Raw genomic sequence first — 18,932 nt, 5'->3', positions numbered from 1 at the left:
TTGCTCCTCATGCCGCCTACGTAGGCGTCACCGTATGGAAGTGGTTAAGATCAATGAAAGTGGCCTTTGACTACATGGATGAAGATTAATGTACAACAAAACAACTTATTAAGATCAATGAAAGTAGCCTTCGACTACATGGATGAAGAAATGGCAAAGAAAATAGTGGTATGCTGTGACACTACAGGCACCTAGTACAAAAAAAAATAGAAAGAATTCAAAGAGCAACGACAAAAATGGCACCTCCACTCTCAAATTTGACTTGCAAACGAAGCTTGGATAAATGACATTTAGCAACACTTGAACAGAGAAGAAAAAGGGGTGATTTGCTGACCATTTACAAAATTATGAAAGGGATGGAAGTTCTTGATAAAGACGACTTATTAAAAATGTGACAGAAGAGAAACAAGAGGACATGAGAAGAAGCTAAAGGACAGTTACAGAAGAGATTTGAAAAAGAATACCTTCCCACACAGAGTAATTGATGTCTGGAACAAACTAAATGTGGAAACAGTGAGTGCCAAAACTATACACGATTTTAAGAACAAACTGGATGCGGAGAGATATGAAAACAGGTCACTATGAGCATAGCTCTTGTCCTGTAAAATACAACTAGGTAAATAAATACACACACAGTGGCATTCCATTATATGGATGAAGAGATAATAAAAAAAACAAAAAAAAAAACATTGAAACCTTGATAAGTCCAAGACTGGAATATGTCAGATATGAGCAAGATTGAAAGAATACAAAGGACAGTAACCAAACTGGTCCCCAGCCTGGCAAATAAACCATATGAGAAGAGACTAAAGGTACTGGGTCTGCCAACTTTGAAAGATCGAAGAGAAAGAAGTGACATGATTACAATGTTCAGGTCACCAAAGGGGATAGATTGCATTGATGGAAGAGATTGCCTGATTAAAGATGGGAGGGCTTTAAAAGGTCATGGAAGTAAATTAAGAAGGACCACATGTCAAGAGGATGTGAAGAAATACAGTTTTCCATATAGATGGATAAATATGTGGGATAGGTGAAATAGCCCAAGCTCAAACAACACATGAGTTCAAATCTAAATATAATTGGAAATCAAAGATGTAGATGAAATTAGAACTGTACATGAATTTGACTTGAGGTATGTTAGAAAATTAGAGAATAGGAGACAGGACCCAACGGGCGTTGCTGCTTTCCTGTATACTAAAGTTAAGTAAATACACACACATGTATACATACATTTGTACTTACATATGTACATACATATACCAAGGCTTTTTCCCATTTTCAAGGGAGGTAGCCAAAAAGAAAAGGCCATAAAATCATTCCCACCCATTCCATCCCTAAATACACTCCACTCCCCTCCACCCTCCCTCTTATCTTAGCACCTCCTGGATGACGGATCATCCCTGCACCTTGTCCACTGCCCTGGGTCAGAAGCAGTGTCGCAAGTCACAGTACATCCACAGGAAGGCCATTTCATTAAATTGGCGACCCCCCCCTCTCCGTCCCCCCCTGCATAAAAGGAGAAGACAGGGAGAAATCCCTTCAGGCTGCGTCAAATTTTGCTCACACATACTACCCCATCTCCCCACCCATTCCACCTCATGCATCACAACATCATACACAACCGTTCTCCATTCACCCCTATCTTCTGTCCTCTCCTGTCCTTCCTCAACAGACATTCCCCTCTTCCCCAAAGCCCCCTTCACCCCATCCATTTATCTCATCCTAGGACGTCCCCTCATGTTCACTCCCTCCACATCTGATTACCTCTTTTACTAGTCTTCACTCATTCTTTCCATGTGTCCAAACCATCCCAATACTCTTCCATCAACCCTATCTCCCAACTCCCTTTTCACCCTTGTTCTCCTCCTCACCTCCTCATTTCTCACTCTATCTAGCCTAGTAACCCCCATCATGCTTCTCAGACACCCCATCTCAAACACATTCAAACTCCTTCTCTCTTCCTCTCTTATGTTCCATGTTTCTGCCCCATACAGTGCTGTTGGCACAATCACTCCTTCATACAGTCTCCTCTTAGTATCTATTCCCAAATGTCTATTCCTCATTACACTTTTTAATCCACCAAGGCATTTACTCACTTCTCTCAATCTACATTCTACCTCCACCTCCACTCCACCTTCTCCAGCCACACTTGCACCCAAGAATCTAAAACTATCCACTTCCTCCAGTCTCTCTCCCTTAATGCTCACTTCCAGTCTGCTGCCACTTTCACCCCTTGTGCATCTCATCACCTTACTTTTACCCACATTTATCTTCAGCTTTCTTCTTTCACACACTCTCCCAAACTCTGTCACCAACTTCCTCAATCCCTCCTCCAATCCTGCCACAAGCACAGTGTCATTAGGAAACAACAGCTGGCTCGCCTCCCACTTTTCTTCATTTTCTTTAACCATCTCCAATCCCTGACCCACCACCCTTGCATTTACCTCTCACACCATCCCATCCATGTATAAGTTGAACAGCCAGGGCGACATAATGGGTAAAGGTTCCAGTAATATATTGGAAATGAAAAGGAGGATATTCAAGGAAAGAGAATAACAAGTATGGAAAAAAAATGGGTCAAAAGTGCACCATTTTGTAGAGCATATTTATTATATACCAAGTGTAGCTTGAGGAAATATAGTATTGAAAGAAGGAAATGATATCTACAGTGCCATGACAACATTTTTATTTAATGAAATTATCAACAGGATGACATGAGAAAGGTAGCAGTGGATCGAAAAGGAGAAACAGGATTCTTTACCTCAAACATGATCAAGGATTGTATGAAAAAAGTCATTACAGTAACTCTGCATGAAACTGTACAGGTAAGTGTAATGTTCACATTTTCATCACATTAATTTTTGTCATTATTTCTGTAAAAGAAGGATGTTGAAGATAAATGTGGGTAAAAGTAAGGTGATGTATGTACATGGGGAGAATGTGGCAGCAAATTTGAACCAAGTATTAAGGGAGAGAGACTGGAGGAAGTGGATAGCTTTAGATAATTGGATGCAAATGTGGTAGGAAAGGGAAGAGTGGAAGTGGAGGTAGAATGTAGATTGAGAGAAGCAAGTAAATCCCTTGGGGGATTAAAAAGTGTAATGAGAAATAGACATTTGGAAATGGATGCTAAGAGGAGATTGTATAAAGGAGTGATTGTGCCAACAGCACTATATGGGGCAGAAATATGGAACATAAGAGAGGAGGATTTTGAATGTGTTTGAGATGAAATGCCTGAGAAGTATGATAAGGATTACAAGGTTGAATAGAGCGAGAAACAAGGAGGAGATCAGGGATGAAGAGGGATTTGGGATGGTTTGGACACATGGAAGGAATAAGTGAAGAAAGATTAGTAAAAGAGGTATGGAAGGAATGAACATGAGGGGGTGACCAAGAAAGAGATGGATGGATGGGAGTAAAAGGAGTATTAGAAAAAAGGGAAATATCTGTTGAGGAAGGAAGGGAGAAGACAGAAGACAGGGATGAGCGGAGAATGGTTGTGTATGGATGATGTTGTAATGCATGGAAGGGAGTGTGGGGGTGAGGTAGGAAATGTGAATGATGTTTTGATGCGGCCTGAAGGGATTGCTCCCCGTCTTCTCTTTTTCTGCATGAAAGGACAGAGAGAGTGGTCACCAATTAAATAAAGTGGCCTTGCTGTGGATGTGCTGTCATGCTGCATTGCTTCTGACCCAGGGCAGTGGGCAAGATGCAGGGATGACCTGTCATCCAGGAGGAGCCAAGATAAGAGGGCGGGTGGTGAGTGGGAGTGGAGTATGTGGGGATGGAATGGTTGGGAGTGGATTTTATGCCTTTGTTTTTTGGCTGCCTCCCTTGTAAGGGAAAAAAAGCTGTTGATATATGTATGTATTTCTGCAATATGAATGACATCCATGTTTGAGTACCTTGTAAGATTTTAGATCTCAGTAATGGTGCCAAACCAAGGAGCTGCCCATTGCATTATCTCTATATCTTTTCTATCACTACTTTCTTGGTTACGGTTCTTTTGTGTGCCTCCCCATAGGTGATTGTATTACAGATTTTTTTTAATATCTTGTCCCATTGTACAGATATCTTATGGAAGTCAACCAGTATATTTTGTATCTGTCCAAGATCTCTATCTTTCTCTATCACCAGCTCAAAACACTGACCATTTCATATAACATAAATACCTACCTACCAAGGGCTTCTTCCCTCATATAAGGGAGGTAGCCAGCCATGGCACGCACCCACTCCCACCCATTTCACTCCCATCTACCACCCTTGTTTCCTTCACATTTTAGCTCCTCATGGATGAATGTTCATCCCTGTCTCCTGCCCACCGCCCAACACATACCAAAAAGCCTTTTCCTCTTGGAAGATAAGTGCCCAAATCAAAGCTTATACCCATCGTAAATGCATCCCACTCATCCAATATCCTTTCATTGCACCTCCTATCCCAGCATCTCTTATCCCATGACACACCACAGGAGTCAAAGTCCATGCAACAAGAAACAGTGTTTCCATAGCAGAGACCAATGGCTGGAACTTGTGTACCCCCCTCTCCCCCCCACTACTTCATTATATGGCAATCCCCCTCATCATCCACTTGAAATGGTTTATGGAGCATACAAGAAGAATATCTCTTTGGGCTGCATCTCTTCATCCATTTACAACCATTCATCACTCACCACTACTCTTTGTACACTCTTCTTTGCTTGACAGATATTTGTCTTCCATCTCATGCCCTTGTCGCCCAGTCCAACATTCTCATTTTTCTAAAGTTCACTCCATCCATATCTGCTTCCAACAATTTCTGCTAATCTTTACTCAATCTTTCCATATGCCTAAATCATCTCAGCAATCTTTGATCTACCCTATGCCTCACAGATAAACATAGAACTGCAACTGGTAAGTTTATTCATGAAGGCTTGTGTGTAATGCATATTTTTCTTTACTTGTTCTCCCACAGGTTGACAAAGATCTTGAAATTAAAGCATATTATGCTGGTCATGTGTTGGGGGCTGCCATGTTCCACATCAAAGTTGGCTCACAGTCCATTGTCTATACAGTAAGTGTTTCCGTTGTGTCTTTCATAGTGAACAGTAGGTGCTGCAGTGTTGAGCTTTTAAGCAGCTGAAGAAAAGGTGGAGGGAAGGGAGGAAGACTGATATCCCGGCCTTGCTAAAGATGCTAAATGGACACAAGACTCCCCACTTCCTCAAGGAGATGTGTGAGATGGCAGTTGCCAGTTATCTGATGGCTACAGATCTTCTGATAGAGAGATCATGGGCAACAGATTGAATGTTAATAGTAGACTTCATCAGGCAATTCACAAAATGCAGAAAACAACTTTAATATTGAGCTAAAGGGTCTGTTACATATGGGAAAATATTTTGTTGTACAATGTGTATATGGATGCGGAGGTGATGAAGGTAAACGTAGGTGCTAGGCAGGGGTTTGGAGCACCCAATGTTCCACCTGTCTTAGCACTTTGTGAATGAAGGGTCATCCATGGCCCCCCCCCATGCTGCTCAGTTCAGAGGCAATTTAACAAGATAGAACACTTCCACAGCAGTGCTCCAATGTTTCATTGTATTTATTTATTCATTTATTATATATATATGTATATATATATTTTTTTACATCTACTCATTTATTCTCTTTATTTATTATTAGACAGAAGATAAGGGTGAGTGGAGAGTGGTTGTGTATGGATGATGCTGTGAAGCATAGATGGGAGTGGGTGGGGGATGAGGGGTGAGGGAGCATGTGTGAATGATATTTTGATGCAGCCTGGAGGGGCTTCTCCCCATCTTCTCTTTTTCTGCATTAGGGAACAGAGAGGGGGGGGGGTCGCCGATCAAATGAAGTGGCCTTGCTGTAAATGTGTTGTGTCTTGCTGCATTGCCTCTGATCCAGACTAGTGGCTGAGATGCAGGGATGACCCATCATCCATGAGGAGCCAAGAAAAGAGGGAGATAGTGATGGTGAATGGGAGTGGAGTATGAGGGGATGAAATGGGTGGGAGTGGATTTATGCCTTTGACTTTGGCTACCTCCCTTGTAAGGGGGTAAAAGCCCTTGGTGTGTGTATATATATATATATATATATATATATGTATATGTATGTATGTGGGCAAGATGCAGGGATGATCTGTCATCCAGGAGGTGCCAAGATAAGAGGGTGGAGGGGAGTGGCGTATGATAGGGATGGAATGGGTGGAAGTGGTTTTTAGGCCTTTGTTTTTTGGCTACCTCCCTTATAAGGGGGAAAAAGCCTTGGTATATGTATATATGCATTATTGATTTTTTCAGGGCGATTACAACATGACCCCTGACAGACATTTAGGAGCTGCATGGATTGATAAATGCAGACCAGATCTGCTCATCACCGAGTCAACATATGCCACTACAATACGAGACTCGAAACGTTGCAGGTATGGAATCACTATAATGTAGATGGTAATGGTGACTTCTAATTACATATGTTTAGAGTATAAGTTTTATGGATTAAAGCAGAATGTAATGCTGTTGAATTGATGATATTTGATGAATGATATGAGGGAGTATACTTTGTTTTGGGTAATTAAACTGCTGGATGTTAAGTTATCTGTCTGTTCTGTCTATATACCAAGGGCCTCTTCCCATATATAAGGAAGGTAGCCAGTCTAGGCATGCATCCACTCACCCATTCCACTTCCATTTGTTTCTTTCTCATATTAGCTCCTTGTGGGTGAAGGTTCATCCCTGTCCCCTGCCATGCTGCTGAGGTCAGAAGCAGTGCATCAGTGGGCAGGATACAGAGAAGACCCTCCATCCATGAGGAGCTAAGATGAAAGGGAAACAAATGGGTGGTGGGTGAGAGTGGAATAAGTCGGGGTTCATGCGTGCCCTAGCTGGCTACCTCCCTTACAAGTAGGCAGAGTCCCTTTGTATATACATACGTACATATACCAACGGCCTTTCCCACCGATTCCATCCCTAAATACACTCCACTCCCTTCCACCCTCTCTTATCTTGGCACCTCCTGGATGAAGGGTTATCCCTGCATCTCGCCCACTACCCTGGGTCAGAAGAAGTGTTGCAAGACACAGCACATCCACAGCAAGGCTACTTCATTAAATCAGCGACCTCCCCCTCTCAGTCCCCATGTGCAGAAAAGGAGAAGACGGGGAGAAATCCCTTCGGGCTGCGTCAAATTTTGCTCACACATACTACCTCACCCCCCCATCCCCCCACCCATTCCACCTCATGCATCACATCATCCATATACAACCATTCTCCATTCACCCCTGTCTTCTGTCCTCTCCCGTCCTTCCTCAACAGACATTCCCCTCTTCCCCAAAGCCCCCCTCACCCCATCCATCCATCTCATCCTAGGACGTCCCCTCATGTTCACTCCCTCCACATCTGCCTTCCATACCTCTTTTACTCGTCTTTCTTCATTCATTCTTTCCATGTGTCCAAACCATCCTAATACTCTTTCATCAACCCTATCTCCCAACTTCCTTTCCACCCCTGTTTTCCTCCTCACCTCCTCATTTCTCACTCTGTCCAGCCTAGTAACCCCTATCATACTTCTCAGACACCTCATCTCAAACACATTCAAACTCCTTCTCTCTTCCTCTCTTATGTTCCACAGTGGTAACGTACAGAAAATCTCGTAGGCACAAGTTCAAATCCCAATGGAGCAGCATTGTATATAGATAGAATAAATAGATAACATCCAGTAATTTAACTACTCAAAACAAAGAATACTCCTTCATATCATCCATCAGTTCGACTACATTATATTCTGTTTCAATCCATAAAACACATCAGTTGTTGTTTGCTGATGACTGCTTGTAGCTGAGTCTGAAGAGTCTAAGGCAGTTATTGACACAGTTTAGGAAGATGTGTGATAGGAGGAAGTTGAAAGTAAATGTGGGTAAAAGCAAGGAAATGAGATGTACGAGGGTTGAAGGTGGAAGTAAGTTGGAGATAAGTCTTAAAGGAGAGAGGTTAAAGGAAGTGGATAGTTTTAAATATTTAGGGCCACATGTAGCAGGGACTGGAGGAGTGGGGGTGGAGGTAAATTGTTGAGTTTGAGAAGCAAGTAGATGTTATGGGGGGAATAAGTATCTGGGGATGGATGCAAAGAGACATGAAAGGTTGATTGTGTTTATGTTAATGTACGAGGTGGAGACTTGGAATTTAAGGAAGGCAGAAAGGAGCAATTTGAATGTGTTTTGGGATTAAGTGTATGAGAAGTATGTTACAAGGATGGATAGAGATAGAAATGAGGAGGAGAGTGGAGATGGAAAGGGAGCAGGTAGATATGGCTAATGAAAGAATACTGGGATGGTTTGGGCCCATAGAAAGAATGAGTGAGGAAAGACTAGCAAAACGAGTGTGGAAGACTGAGGTGGATGGAGTGAACTTGAGTGGAAAACAAAGAATGAGATGGGTGGATGGGGTGAAGGGGGACTCGAGTAAAGGTAATGTCTGTTGAGCAGTTAAGAAGGCAAGAGATAAGCGTGAGTGAGTGGTTGTGAATGAATGATAAATTGACTTGGCACAAAGGTTTTTTTCTTTGTCTTCTCTATTTACAAAAGAAAGGATGAGGGGGTAGGGTTGCCATGTAAATGAAGAAATAGAGAGAAATCAGCTTTGGCTGTCAGGCCATGCTGTGGATATGCTGTGTCTTGCTGTATTTCATCTGACATGGGCAGGAGGGAAAGATGGCCTATCATCCACAAGTAGCTAAGATAAAGGGGCAACAAATGGGTGGGGCAGGCTGCATGCCTTGGCTGGCTGCCTATCTTATAAGGGGGTATAAGGGCCTTTTGGTAAATGGGTAGATTTTGTATAACTGGCCTTGAAAAAGCTATACACACATATCCACTGCCTACATCGAACATCGATTATATTAGAAAGGGTGCATTCACCGAGATGTGCATGCGTGTATTTCATACGTGTGCACATCTTGTGAATGTATGAGTGTGTGTGGTTAAACCCACACACATTCATAATTTAAAATCACCCTACAAACGGGCTCACCCTAAAAGCCCGTAGGAATTTAATTCCCAAATTACACACACATGGTCTTGAAAATCATTAGTCTTCAGTTGTTATCTGTGTAATGAAATAGGTTCCTCAAAGTCAGTCGCATTGTTTAGAATTATGTCTGGACTTTCCCTAATTATTTGATCTTCCATTCTGCTCCTCATTGAAACTCCTTATCTTAAGAAGTGTGTATAACATATTACAATATTTTCCATTATTTTTTCCCCAGAGAACGAGACTTCCTGAAGAAGGTGCATGACTCTGTTGACCGTGGGGGCAAAGTTCTTATCCCAGTGTTTGCTTTAGGAAGAGCCCAGGAGCTATGTATTCTTTTAGAAACATACTGGGATCGCATGAATCTTAAAGTGCCCATCTATTTCACCATGGGTTTAGCAGAATCGGTGAGTCACATTTATGTCTTGTAGTTTGTAGACAAGCGTTGCTCCTAATTTAAGAAAGAGTAAGGAATTCCCTGGGAATCCTGATGATGAAGGGTGTAATAAAGATAATATCACTAGAGAAATGTATATTTTTATGAATGCAAAATAGTTTTATCCACTCCAGTGTCATGTGAAGGCAGTCTTTTGGCTAGGATCAACAATAGATACCTAGAAGCAATGGTCCTGTAAGATGGATTGTTACCTTCCAATGTCCTCACCTCCATCTGGGCCCAAAATCTTTGTCTATCAAATTTCACTATAACCTTCACCGTTTCATGTAAGGAGAGCTGACAGCTGGTGACTGCTCCATACCAATGACAGCAACAGTGTCATATCTGAAGTAGATCTATGGGAGGACCCAAGAGCATTACCATCTTCTGTGGAGCCATGGTCAGAATTATTTTATTTAATGTCATGAACTCTCCTTCTCAGAGTAGGCTAGGATGGTGTCTTCTTACAGAGAACTTTTTGAAGCAGAGAATTGAATGTGCTATGCCCTCATGTTGAACTCATTTGTTAGACAAGGTTTGAAATGCCTACACTCCTGATCTGTTCCTTTGCATCAATGGTATGGTCAGAATGATAATGATTATTGGCTGGAAACCCAGAGACCCACATTGGCTGTCTACAGCCCTCAGGCCCTCCTATAGATCTCTCTGGGAAGAAATGTTGAACTTTTGTCTATATTGTTTTATTGTGAGACAAGACCAATGACATGTACCTGCAGAAAGTAATCTTGTGAGATGGATGTCAGAGAGGATCATCTCCCTGTTGCTCATCTATAAAAGCTGGCAACATCATGACCCTCCCATGGAAGTGCAGTCAGGTTGACACATGGTCTCCTTATCTATCAACCTAGACTACATTTCCTTCACCTTTACACTTAAAGAGAGCTGACAACCAATGACTGCTCCCCTCTTCCTGCTGCTACAAGCTGATGACATGAGAATAGTCGCACACTAATACAACACAGACATCACTCCAGAGCTTCTTCCCAAAGAGGTCTGTGGGAGAGCCTGAGGACCATTGCCAGCTGTTGTGGGACTCTTTGCTTCCATTCAATGAGGAGGAAGGTATACATCTATACATACCAACAGAACTGGGTGTGTTCCTCGATGCGTTCCGCTTTAGTTTGGCCGTGGTTAGCGCTCCCAAACTATTAAAGCAATATAGGTGCTGGTATAGAATGTGGGCTACAAAATTTTTCCTTGGTATAGTATGTGGTCTACTGGAATTTTATTTTGGTATGAACGTGTCTCTTAAGTTTTAATAGTTTGGGAGTGCTAAACGTGGCCAAACTAAAGTGGAACACATATAGGAACACACCCAGCTCTGCATACCAAATGGTCTTTTCCATCTTATAAGGAGGGTAATTTTGTCAAACATACACCCATATCATGCATAATTAAAGGCCATTAACAACACCCTTCCTATTTTAGCACCTTTGGGATGAAGGGTTGATTGCCCTTCTGTCACCCTGCCAAATCCCATACTTCATTAAGCCCCCAGAAAGCAATCCAGCAAAGAAATCACTCAAAACTAGCATGGGTTGCACTGGCATGCCTGTTTTTAAATTGTCACCCAGAAGCAGTATTTATATTGAGAGCCTGGCAGTGGACTTTGTCTTGGATATGACTACCACAAAGAAGACACAGAGCACATTATACTACACTAGTCTACACTTACTCTTTCCAGTCAACAAATGAAAATCTCATTACTGAATGACAGGAGTTGAACCAGTGGCCATGACCAACTTCTTAGGGGCATCAGGTCTCCTACAAGAGAGAACTGAGGCATTGAATTGATCATTTGCTTTGAGTTTTCATGGCCAATGTACATTATAATTGAAGTTGTGCTTTGTATTGAATTAATTGAATTTTAATGTGTTATTTGTTACTTTCAAACAGGTTTTCATTTTATCCTATATCAGTAACTACCTATGCAACCTCATTTTCTATCATGAAAATGATTTTCTTTTTACAACTACACAGGCCAACAAATATTACCGAATGTTCATCACCTGGACAAACCAGAAGATCCGACGAACATTTGTGCAGCGAAATATGTTTGATTTCAAACACATTAAACCCTTTGATAAAGCACTCATGGAACAGCCAGGACCCATGGTTGTATTTGCAACACCTGGTATGTTGCATGCTGGGTTGTCACTTGCTATCTTCAAGAAGTGGGCACCCAATGAAAATAACATGGTAAGTATTGCATTCTACTTTGGTTGTAATGTTCATTTGTTTCTGTTTTTTCATTCCTTTCTCCTCCCCCTGTTGTTTTTTTTTTTTTTTTTTTTTCTCTTTTCTTTCTCCTCCTTCTCCACCACCACCTCCACCTCCTCCTCTTCCTCACTTTCCTCCCTGTTTTCCTCCTCTTATTGAGAGAAGAGTGGGAGGGATTGAAGGATAGAGTAGAACGAACTAGGAGTGGAGGATGAATGGGGATGTTTCAATGAAGAAGTCACATGGTGTACAAAGATGGTGTGTGAAACAAGGAGGACAGGAGGAAATAGAAGAAAGGGCAGTGAGTGGTGGGATGATGAAGCAAAAGGTTGTAGAAGAGAAGAAATGAGTATTCACAGATTGATTACAAAATAGGATGAGAGAATCATATGAGAGGTACAAAGAAAAGATAAGAGAAGTAAAGCATAAGATAAAAGAGGCAAAGAGGGGAGCAATGTGAAATGGGGAAAGAGTATGACAAAAGATTTTGAAAGAAATAAAAAGATATTTTGGAAGGAAATTGAGAGAGGAAAGGGAGGCGAATCAAGTAGAGAAGGAAAGGTAAAATGTGCAGATGGAGTGATGATAATGGAAGAGATGTCAGTAAGAGTAAGATGGGCAGAGTATTTTAGGGAGTTGCAAAATGTGAAGAAGGATAAGTAAGGAAAGATAGCTGCAGTGGGAAGCACTAAGAAAATAACAGTGATGAATGAGGAAAATGGAGGAAAAATAAGGAAAGATGATGTGAAAGCAGTTATCAAGATGATGAGAGTAGGTAAAGCACCTGGGTTAGATGGGTGTCATGCAAAGTATCTAATAAAAATGGAGGTACAGCAATGGTGGGCTGGCTGATAAGAAAATGGAGAAAAATGGGAGGAAAGCCAGTTGTTGTTTGCTGACAACACTGCACTTGTTGGAGGATCAGAGGAGTGATTAGGAAAGTGACAGAGTTTGGGAAGGTGTGTGAAAGAAGGAAGTTGATGATAAATGCAGGTAAAATCAGGTGAGGAGAAGTACAAGAGGAGAGGATGACAGCAAATTGGAAGTGAGTATGAAGGAAGACTAGAGGAAGTGGATAGCTTTAGATACTGGGGTGCAAATATGGCTGGAAAGGGAGGAGTGGAGGTGGAGGTAGAATGTAAATTGAGAGAAGCAATTAAATGACTTGGGGGATTAAAAAGGGTAATGAGAAATAGACATTTGGGAATGGATGGTAAGAGGAGATTGCATGAAGGGGTGATTGTGCCGACAGCACTGTATGGGGCAGAAGCAAGGAAGGTAAGAGAGGAAGAGATGAAGGGTCTAAATGTGTTCAAGATGAAATGCCTGAGAAGTATGGTAGGGGTTACTAGGCTGGATAGAATGAGAAACAACAACGTGAAGAGGAGAGCAGGGTGGAAAGGGAGTTGGGAGATAGGGTTGATGAAAGAGTATTGGGATGGTTTGGACACAGAAAAAATGAGTGAAGAGAGATTAGTAAAAGAGGTGTGGAAGGAGTAAACATGAGGGGTCAACCAAGGATGAGATGGATGGATGGGGTAAAAGGTGCATTGGGAAAGAGTGTAACGTCTGTTGAGGAAGGAAGGGAGAAGACAGAAGATAGGAGTGAATGGAGAATGGTTGTGTATGGATGATGCTGTGATGCATGGATGGGAGTGGGAGGGTGAGGGAGTATGTGTGAATGATATTTTAATGCAGCCCAAAGGGATTTCTCCCCATGTTTTCTTTTTCTACATGAGGGGACGGAGAGGGGGGGTCGCCGATTAATGAAACGGCCTTGCTATTAATGTGCTGTGTCTTGATGCATTGCCTCTGACCCAGGACAGTGGGCAAGGTGCAGGGATGACCTGTCATCCAGGAGGAGCTAAGAAAAGAAGGAGGTAGTGATGGTGAATGGTAGCGGAATATGTGGGGATAAAATGGGTGGGAGTGGAATTGTGCCTTTGACTTTGGCTACCTCCCTAGTACGGGGGAAAAAGCCTCTGGTATACGTATGTATGTACATTGTTTATGTAATTAATACATTTTATTTTCACATTAATTTCATTGGTGTCATTACAGGTGATCATGCCAGGGTATTGTGTTCAAGGAACTGTTGGACACAAAATCCTCAATGGAGCCAAGAAAGTCGACTTCGAAAACAGGCAGAGCATTGATGTTAGGCTAACAGTTGAGGTACAGTTTTCTCATGTGTTTCTGCTTGTTTATACATACATACATACATATACCAAGGCTTTTTCCCCCTTCCAAGGGAGGTAGCCAAAAAGGGAAAGGCATAAAAACACTCCCACCCATTTCATCCCTAAATACACTCCACACCCCTCCCACCCTTCCTCTCATCTGAGCACCTCCTGGATGACGGGTCATCCCTGCACCCCGCCCACCGCCCTGGGTCAGAAGCAGTGTCGCAAGACACAGTACATTAACCCCTTTCCTATGATGAGTGACTTGTTAGACTATTTTTCTAATCTGAAATCTTGAATATCATGTCTCCAAGAGTTGCATCACACAAAAGAACAGATCATAACTATCTTACAGTTCCCCCATCTGAAGTATTGGCTGCATGTTATTGTGTGGTTTAAAGCTGCTCAGTAGAATGCAGCTGATACTTTAGGGTCTGTATGGGGGCACCCCAGCAGACCAGAGCCACACACCATTTTTCTGTGATAGAGGTAATCTTTACTCATAGAAAAAATATGGTACTTTATTATACTGCGACTGTCCCTCTGTTATGCTGTCCCCCGTACTCTTAATACTGTCCTGTACCACTTCTCTGAATATTCATTTCCTTTTTTTTTTTTTTTTTTTTTTTTTTTTTCAAACCCTGTGGTAGGGGAGAAAGAATGCTGCCACCAAATGTTCACAGTCAAGTCATAAAAGGCAAAAAACAGGGGGCGGAGATAGGAATAGGCATCCTACTCACTGTAGCCCTAAATAAAAAAAAATAAAAAAAAAGTCTCGGAGGAGTTTTCCAACCCAAACCCTAAGGTTTGGGTCTTTTAACATGCATGAATGTAGTACAGATGAGAGTAAAAGGTAAGAAATAGGCAGTATGTTTGTGAGAAGAAAGATGGATTTGTTGGCATTGAGTGAGACTAAGTTGAAAGGGGGCAAGTTTGAGTTTGGAAGTGTAGTTGAGAAGGTGTCAGGAGTTAAGAGAGGATGAGGGAGAGATGGGGTGGCTATACTAGTAAGTGAAGAGATAGGTAAGCATGTGAAGAAGTGGAAGGAGGCTTCTTTAAGGTTAATGTGGATGAAGGTGAAACTGGGAAGGGAGATGGGTCTTTGTAAATGCATATGGCCCAGGTAGTGAGAAGAGTGTAGAGGAAAGAGGGCCTTTTTGGATAGATTTAAGTAAGTGCATAGAGGGTTTAGGGAAAAGGGTCAATGTAGTGGTATTGAGAGATCTCAGTGCTAGGATAGGAGACCAACCAATAGATGAGATTGAGGAGTGTGGAGTTCCAGGAAAAAATTGTAGTGGAGAGATAATGGTGGAAATATGTCTAGAGAGTTGATGATAGCAAATACAGTGTTTAGGAAGAAAGTCAAGCATAAGTACACATAGGAGAGGGTGGTGGATGGAAGGGTGGTAGATAGGGCTTTAATGGACTATATAGTGGTAACCAGGAGAAGAGTAGAAAGAGTTTTGGATGTACATGTTCCAAGGGGAGAGAGTGGGGGAATACCAGATAATTTTTTGGTGGAAGGTAAGTTGAGGATGAAGGATAGATGGAAAAAGAGGAAAAGGACAGAAGGTAGGGAGGTGCTTAGAGTAAACTGCTTAAATGAGAAAGAAAAGGAGGTGTACAAGAAAAAGCAGAGTGAAGAGTGAGAAGGAATGAAGGATAAGAGTAGAACTAGGAGTGGAGGAGGAATGGGGATGTTTCAGTGAGAGATTCGTAAGGCTGTATAAAGATGGTGTGTGGAACAAGGAGGACAGGAGGAAATAGAAGAAAGGGTAATGAGTGGTAGAATGAAGGTTGTAGAAGAGAAGAAACAAGCATTCACAGATTAGTTACAAAATAGGACAAGAGAATCATATGAGAATTACAGAAAAAAGAGAAATAAAGCCTAAGATAAAGGAGAGCAGATGTGAAATGGGGAAAGAATATGACAGAAGATTTTGAAAGTAACAAAAAGACTTTTGGAAGGAAATTAAGAGAGGAAGTGGAGGCAAATCAAATAGAGAAGAAAAGGTAAAAGGTACAGATGGAAAAATAATAATGGAATAGAAGGCAGTAAGAGGAAGCTGGGCAGAGTATTTTAGGGAGTTGCTAAATGCGAAGTAGGACAGGGAGGGAATTATAGTTGCATTGGGAAGTGTTAAGAGAATGACAGTGACAAATGAAGAAAATGGAGAGTAAATAAAAAAATATGAGGTAAAAAGAGAGCAGGTAAGGCACCTGGATTAGATGGGTGTCATGCAGTGTTTAAAAAAAGGGAGGTATAGTGATGGTGGACTGGCTAGTGAGGTTGTTTAATGTTTGTCTAAAAGAAAGTAGAGTGCTGGAGGAGTGCCTGTATAGTTCTGCTTTACAAGGGAAAAGGGGACAAGTGTGAATGTATTAGTTTCAGAGGGATCAGTTTGTTAATTGTAGTTGGGGAAAACTTATGGGAAGGTTTTGATTGAGATGATTAGGAGAGGAACAGAGGAAGTAATTGGTGAAGAAAAGTGCCCGTCATTCGAATAAAATAGTCTGGTATTAGCCAGAACAAAAGTCTAAAATCTTTGTCATTGTAGTGAAGGGGTTAAGATAGGATCAAAACTGTGTTTTAGGTAAGTTTTTTAACTGATGAATGTGTTTCTGCTTTTGTATTTGGGGTAAAAAATAAAGGGGAGATGGTGCATGAGGAACAACATTGTTTCCTGAAAATGATAAGAATGAGAAAGAATGCATTTTGGCCTCTGATAGTGGTCTGTGGTGTCTTTTATCCATGTTATGTGTTGGTGGTTCTTGCCATTACCTTAACTGTTTGGCATTCATCGTAACAAAGAATATAAAGAGCATCACTTGTGAAGAGGGTTATGGATTCATGTTCTGCAGTTTATTATCTTCTTTTGCAGTATATGTCCTTCAGTGCACATGCAGATGCAAAGGGCATCATGCAGCTTATACGCCATTGTGAACCACGTAATGTTATGCTGGTCCATGGAGAGAATGTAAAGATGGATTTCCTCAAACACAAGATTATGCAGGTGAGACTAAGCTAGTGTAAAGGATGATTAATGGAGATATTAGCAAACTAGGATGACTGATTGATTAGAGAAGATAATAACTAAGCTACAGAATGGCATGTTAGACATACATACATACATATACCAAGGCTTTTTCCCCCTTACAAGAAATGCTATATAATGAGGGAGCTGCATGTTTTGGGGATGGCTTTACAAAATGTTGAGATATAATTTGCAGGATGAATAGATTCCTTCCTTAACAACAAATCAATCAGGCTGCTGTTCTAGGTCTGTAGACAAAAATCCTGACTAAATAAAGAACATGTAAATGTAAGTTAAGGATGGGCATATGCCAAGAGGCATATAGCTGTGGGTGAAGCCATCACCTTTTCATGCCCTTGGACTGTTGTGGTAGGTAACAGTCCCTGCTGGGAATCACAGAGGAATGCCGGATTTGAACATACGGCAAGGAAGGTACAAATTCAAACTGCCTCAGATACAGTAACCACACAGAGGACACGGAACACTTTATATTACAATGTCCCACACTAACAGTCTCTAGAAACAATATATCTTCCCTAAATGATTTATGGACCCACATGGAGGCTGTTGCTGGTTACCTGAAGGCCAAAAGTCTTCTGTAAGAGAGACTAGGAGCAATGGATTGATCGATTTATCATTGTTTTCATTGTCATCATTATCTCCTCCTCCTCCTCTATTTTCTTTCATTCATTCATTCTTAAGGGGGGACTGAACACCTTAACAAAAAAAAATCATATAAAAAAGTTTATAATCTTTCAACTTGAAACTCTCAGGTTTTGTTTAAAATATAGGTAGAGATATATTATGAACCTGAGAACTTGCTATGTTATGATGTCATATTTTTTTTTTTTTTTTTTTTTTTTTATAATAAAATACATACGTCGTATTTTTTGTACTACAGACTTCTGCTTTTTCATGGTAATACTTAAAGATCATATAAACACTTTCATGCCTGCTTTTTTAAAAATTTGCTATATGGTGTGAGATATAAGTGTCATAAGTATAGTCACTTACATCACCCCTTTTTTCTGCATTTTTTTCCCACTTAGATGGAGCCCGTTGCTATGTTTTTCAAGATATCAGAAAAAACAGGTGTGGAAATACAGATATAACTATTATACAATACCAGAAGCATTTTCAGGCTGCTACAATTGATTAAAATTTGTTGGCATATTTTTAAATGCAAATATTTGTGGTTTTGAGATATGAGCGTTTAAAGATTTCAGCATTGTATATCTCAGTTATTTATTGTCAGATTTTTATTATATTCACACACATTATTATACAATGTATAGTGAATAAGTTAACAGTAAATATTTTCATATATATACATATGTACTATATATATAACATTAAAATGTATTTGTTACTTGCCAAGCGGTCCTTTTCATAATTGAAGATTTTGCGCTTTTACTGGTTTAAAACCTCTCTGCTGGGATGTCATCACTTTGTCAAATCATTGTAGACTGGTTTATATTTACTAGAAATGAATGCCTCTCCTCTGCTCAATGACAAAGTTTACCAAAAAGGTGTTTGATCCTACACAGGCGCGATCCCAGCCCCGAATGTTTCTCCTTCGCCAGCTATTTTCTCTTCCTCCCCCTGAATTTCACTCTTCTTCTCTTCATTTGGAAGAAAGCACTTTGTCAGCTGTGTTGTCAGGTGTGGTGGTATTTGGTGGTCGAGATGGTGTTGGCAGTGGAGGTGGTGGTGGTAGTGACACGCAAGGCCCTCCTCCAAGCCTCTCACGCCTTGCCCACCTTCTAGCACAACTTTCATTCCACTTTTGGCTCAAATTTTTCATCTTTTCCTTGGTTTTCCTCTTCATCGTGATGCCGTTGATGATTGGACATCTAGTAAGTTTAGTAACGTCCAAGAAATAAGGCAAACAGCGGCACAGGAACACAATATTGCCACAGTCAGTTAAGTGTTTATGCATCAATCTACTCTGATGTTTGATGGGTAACTTAGGCCTGAAGAGTGCTGTGCACACCACACAGAAGAGGAAGTCACGCTG

At 41.1% G+C, this 18,932-nt stretch overlaps 1 protein-coding gene across 1 annotated transcript in view; it reads left to right on the top strand.

The window, feature by feature from the left end:
- The window catches only part of IntS11 (integrator complex subunit 11), a 32,953-nt gene that overhangs the window by 3,938 nt on the left and 10,083 nt on the right, over positions 1–18,932 (top strand). The window contains exons 4-10 of the mRNA XM_076183825.1: positions 2,709–2,825; positions 4,952–5,050; positions 6,297–6,418; positions 9,256–9,427; positions 11,458–11,676; positions 13,759–13,872; positions 16,763–16,894. Of these exons, the coding sequence (XP_076039940.1) occupies positions 2,709–2,825; positions 4,952–5,050; positions 6,297–6,418; positions 9,256–9,427; positions 11,458–11,676; positions 13,759–13,872; positions 16,763–16,894 (975 nt within the window). The remainder of the gene's footprint in view (positions 1–2,708; positions 2,826–4,951; positions 5,051–6,296; positions 6,419–9,255; positions 9,428–11,457; positions 11,677–13,758; positions 13,873–16,762; positions 16,895–18,932) is intronic.

Source organism: Oratosquilla oratoria, chromosome 4, assembly GCF_046742065.1.
Source record: "Oratosquilla oratoria isolate Oo_2021 chromosome 4, ASM4674206v1, whole genome shotgun sequence".
Lineage (NCBI taxonomy): Eukaryota > Metazoa > Arthropoda > Malacostraca > Stomatopoda > Squillidae > Oratosquilla > Oratosquilla oratoria.
The sequence above is the reverse complement of the archived record's forward strand: the minus strand, read 5'-3'. Positions and strand labels throughout refer to the sequence as shown.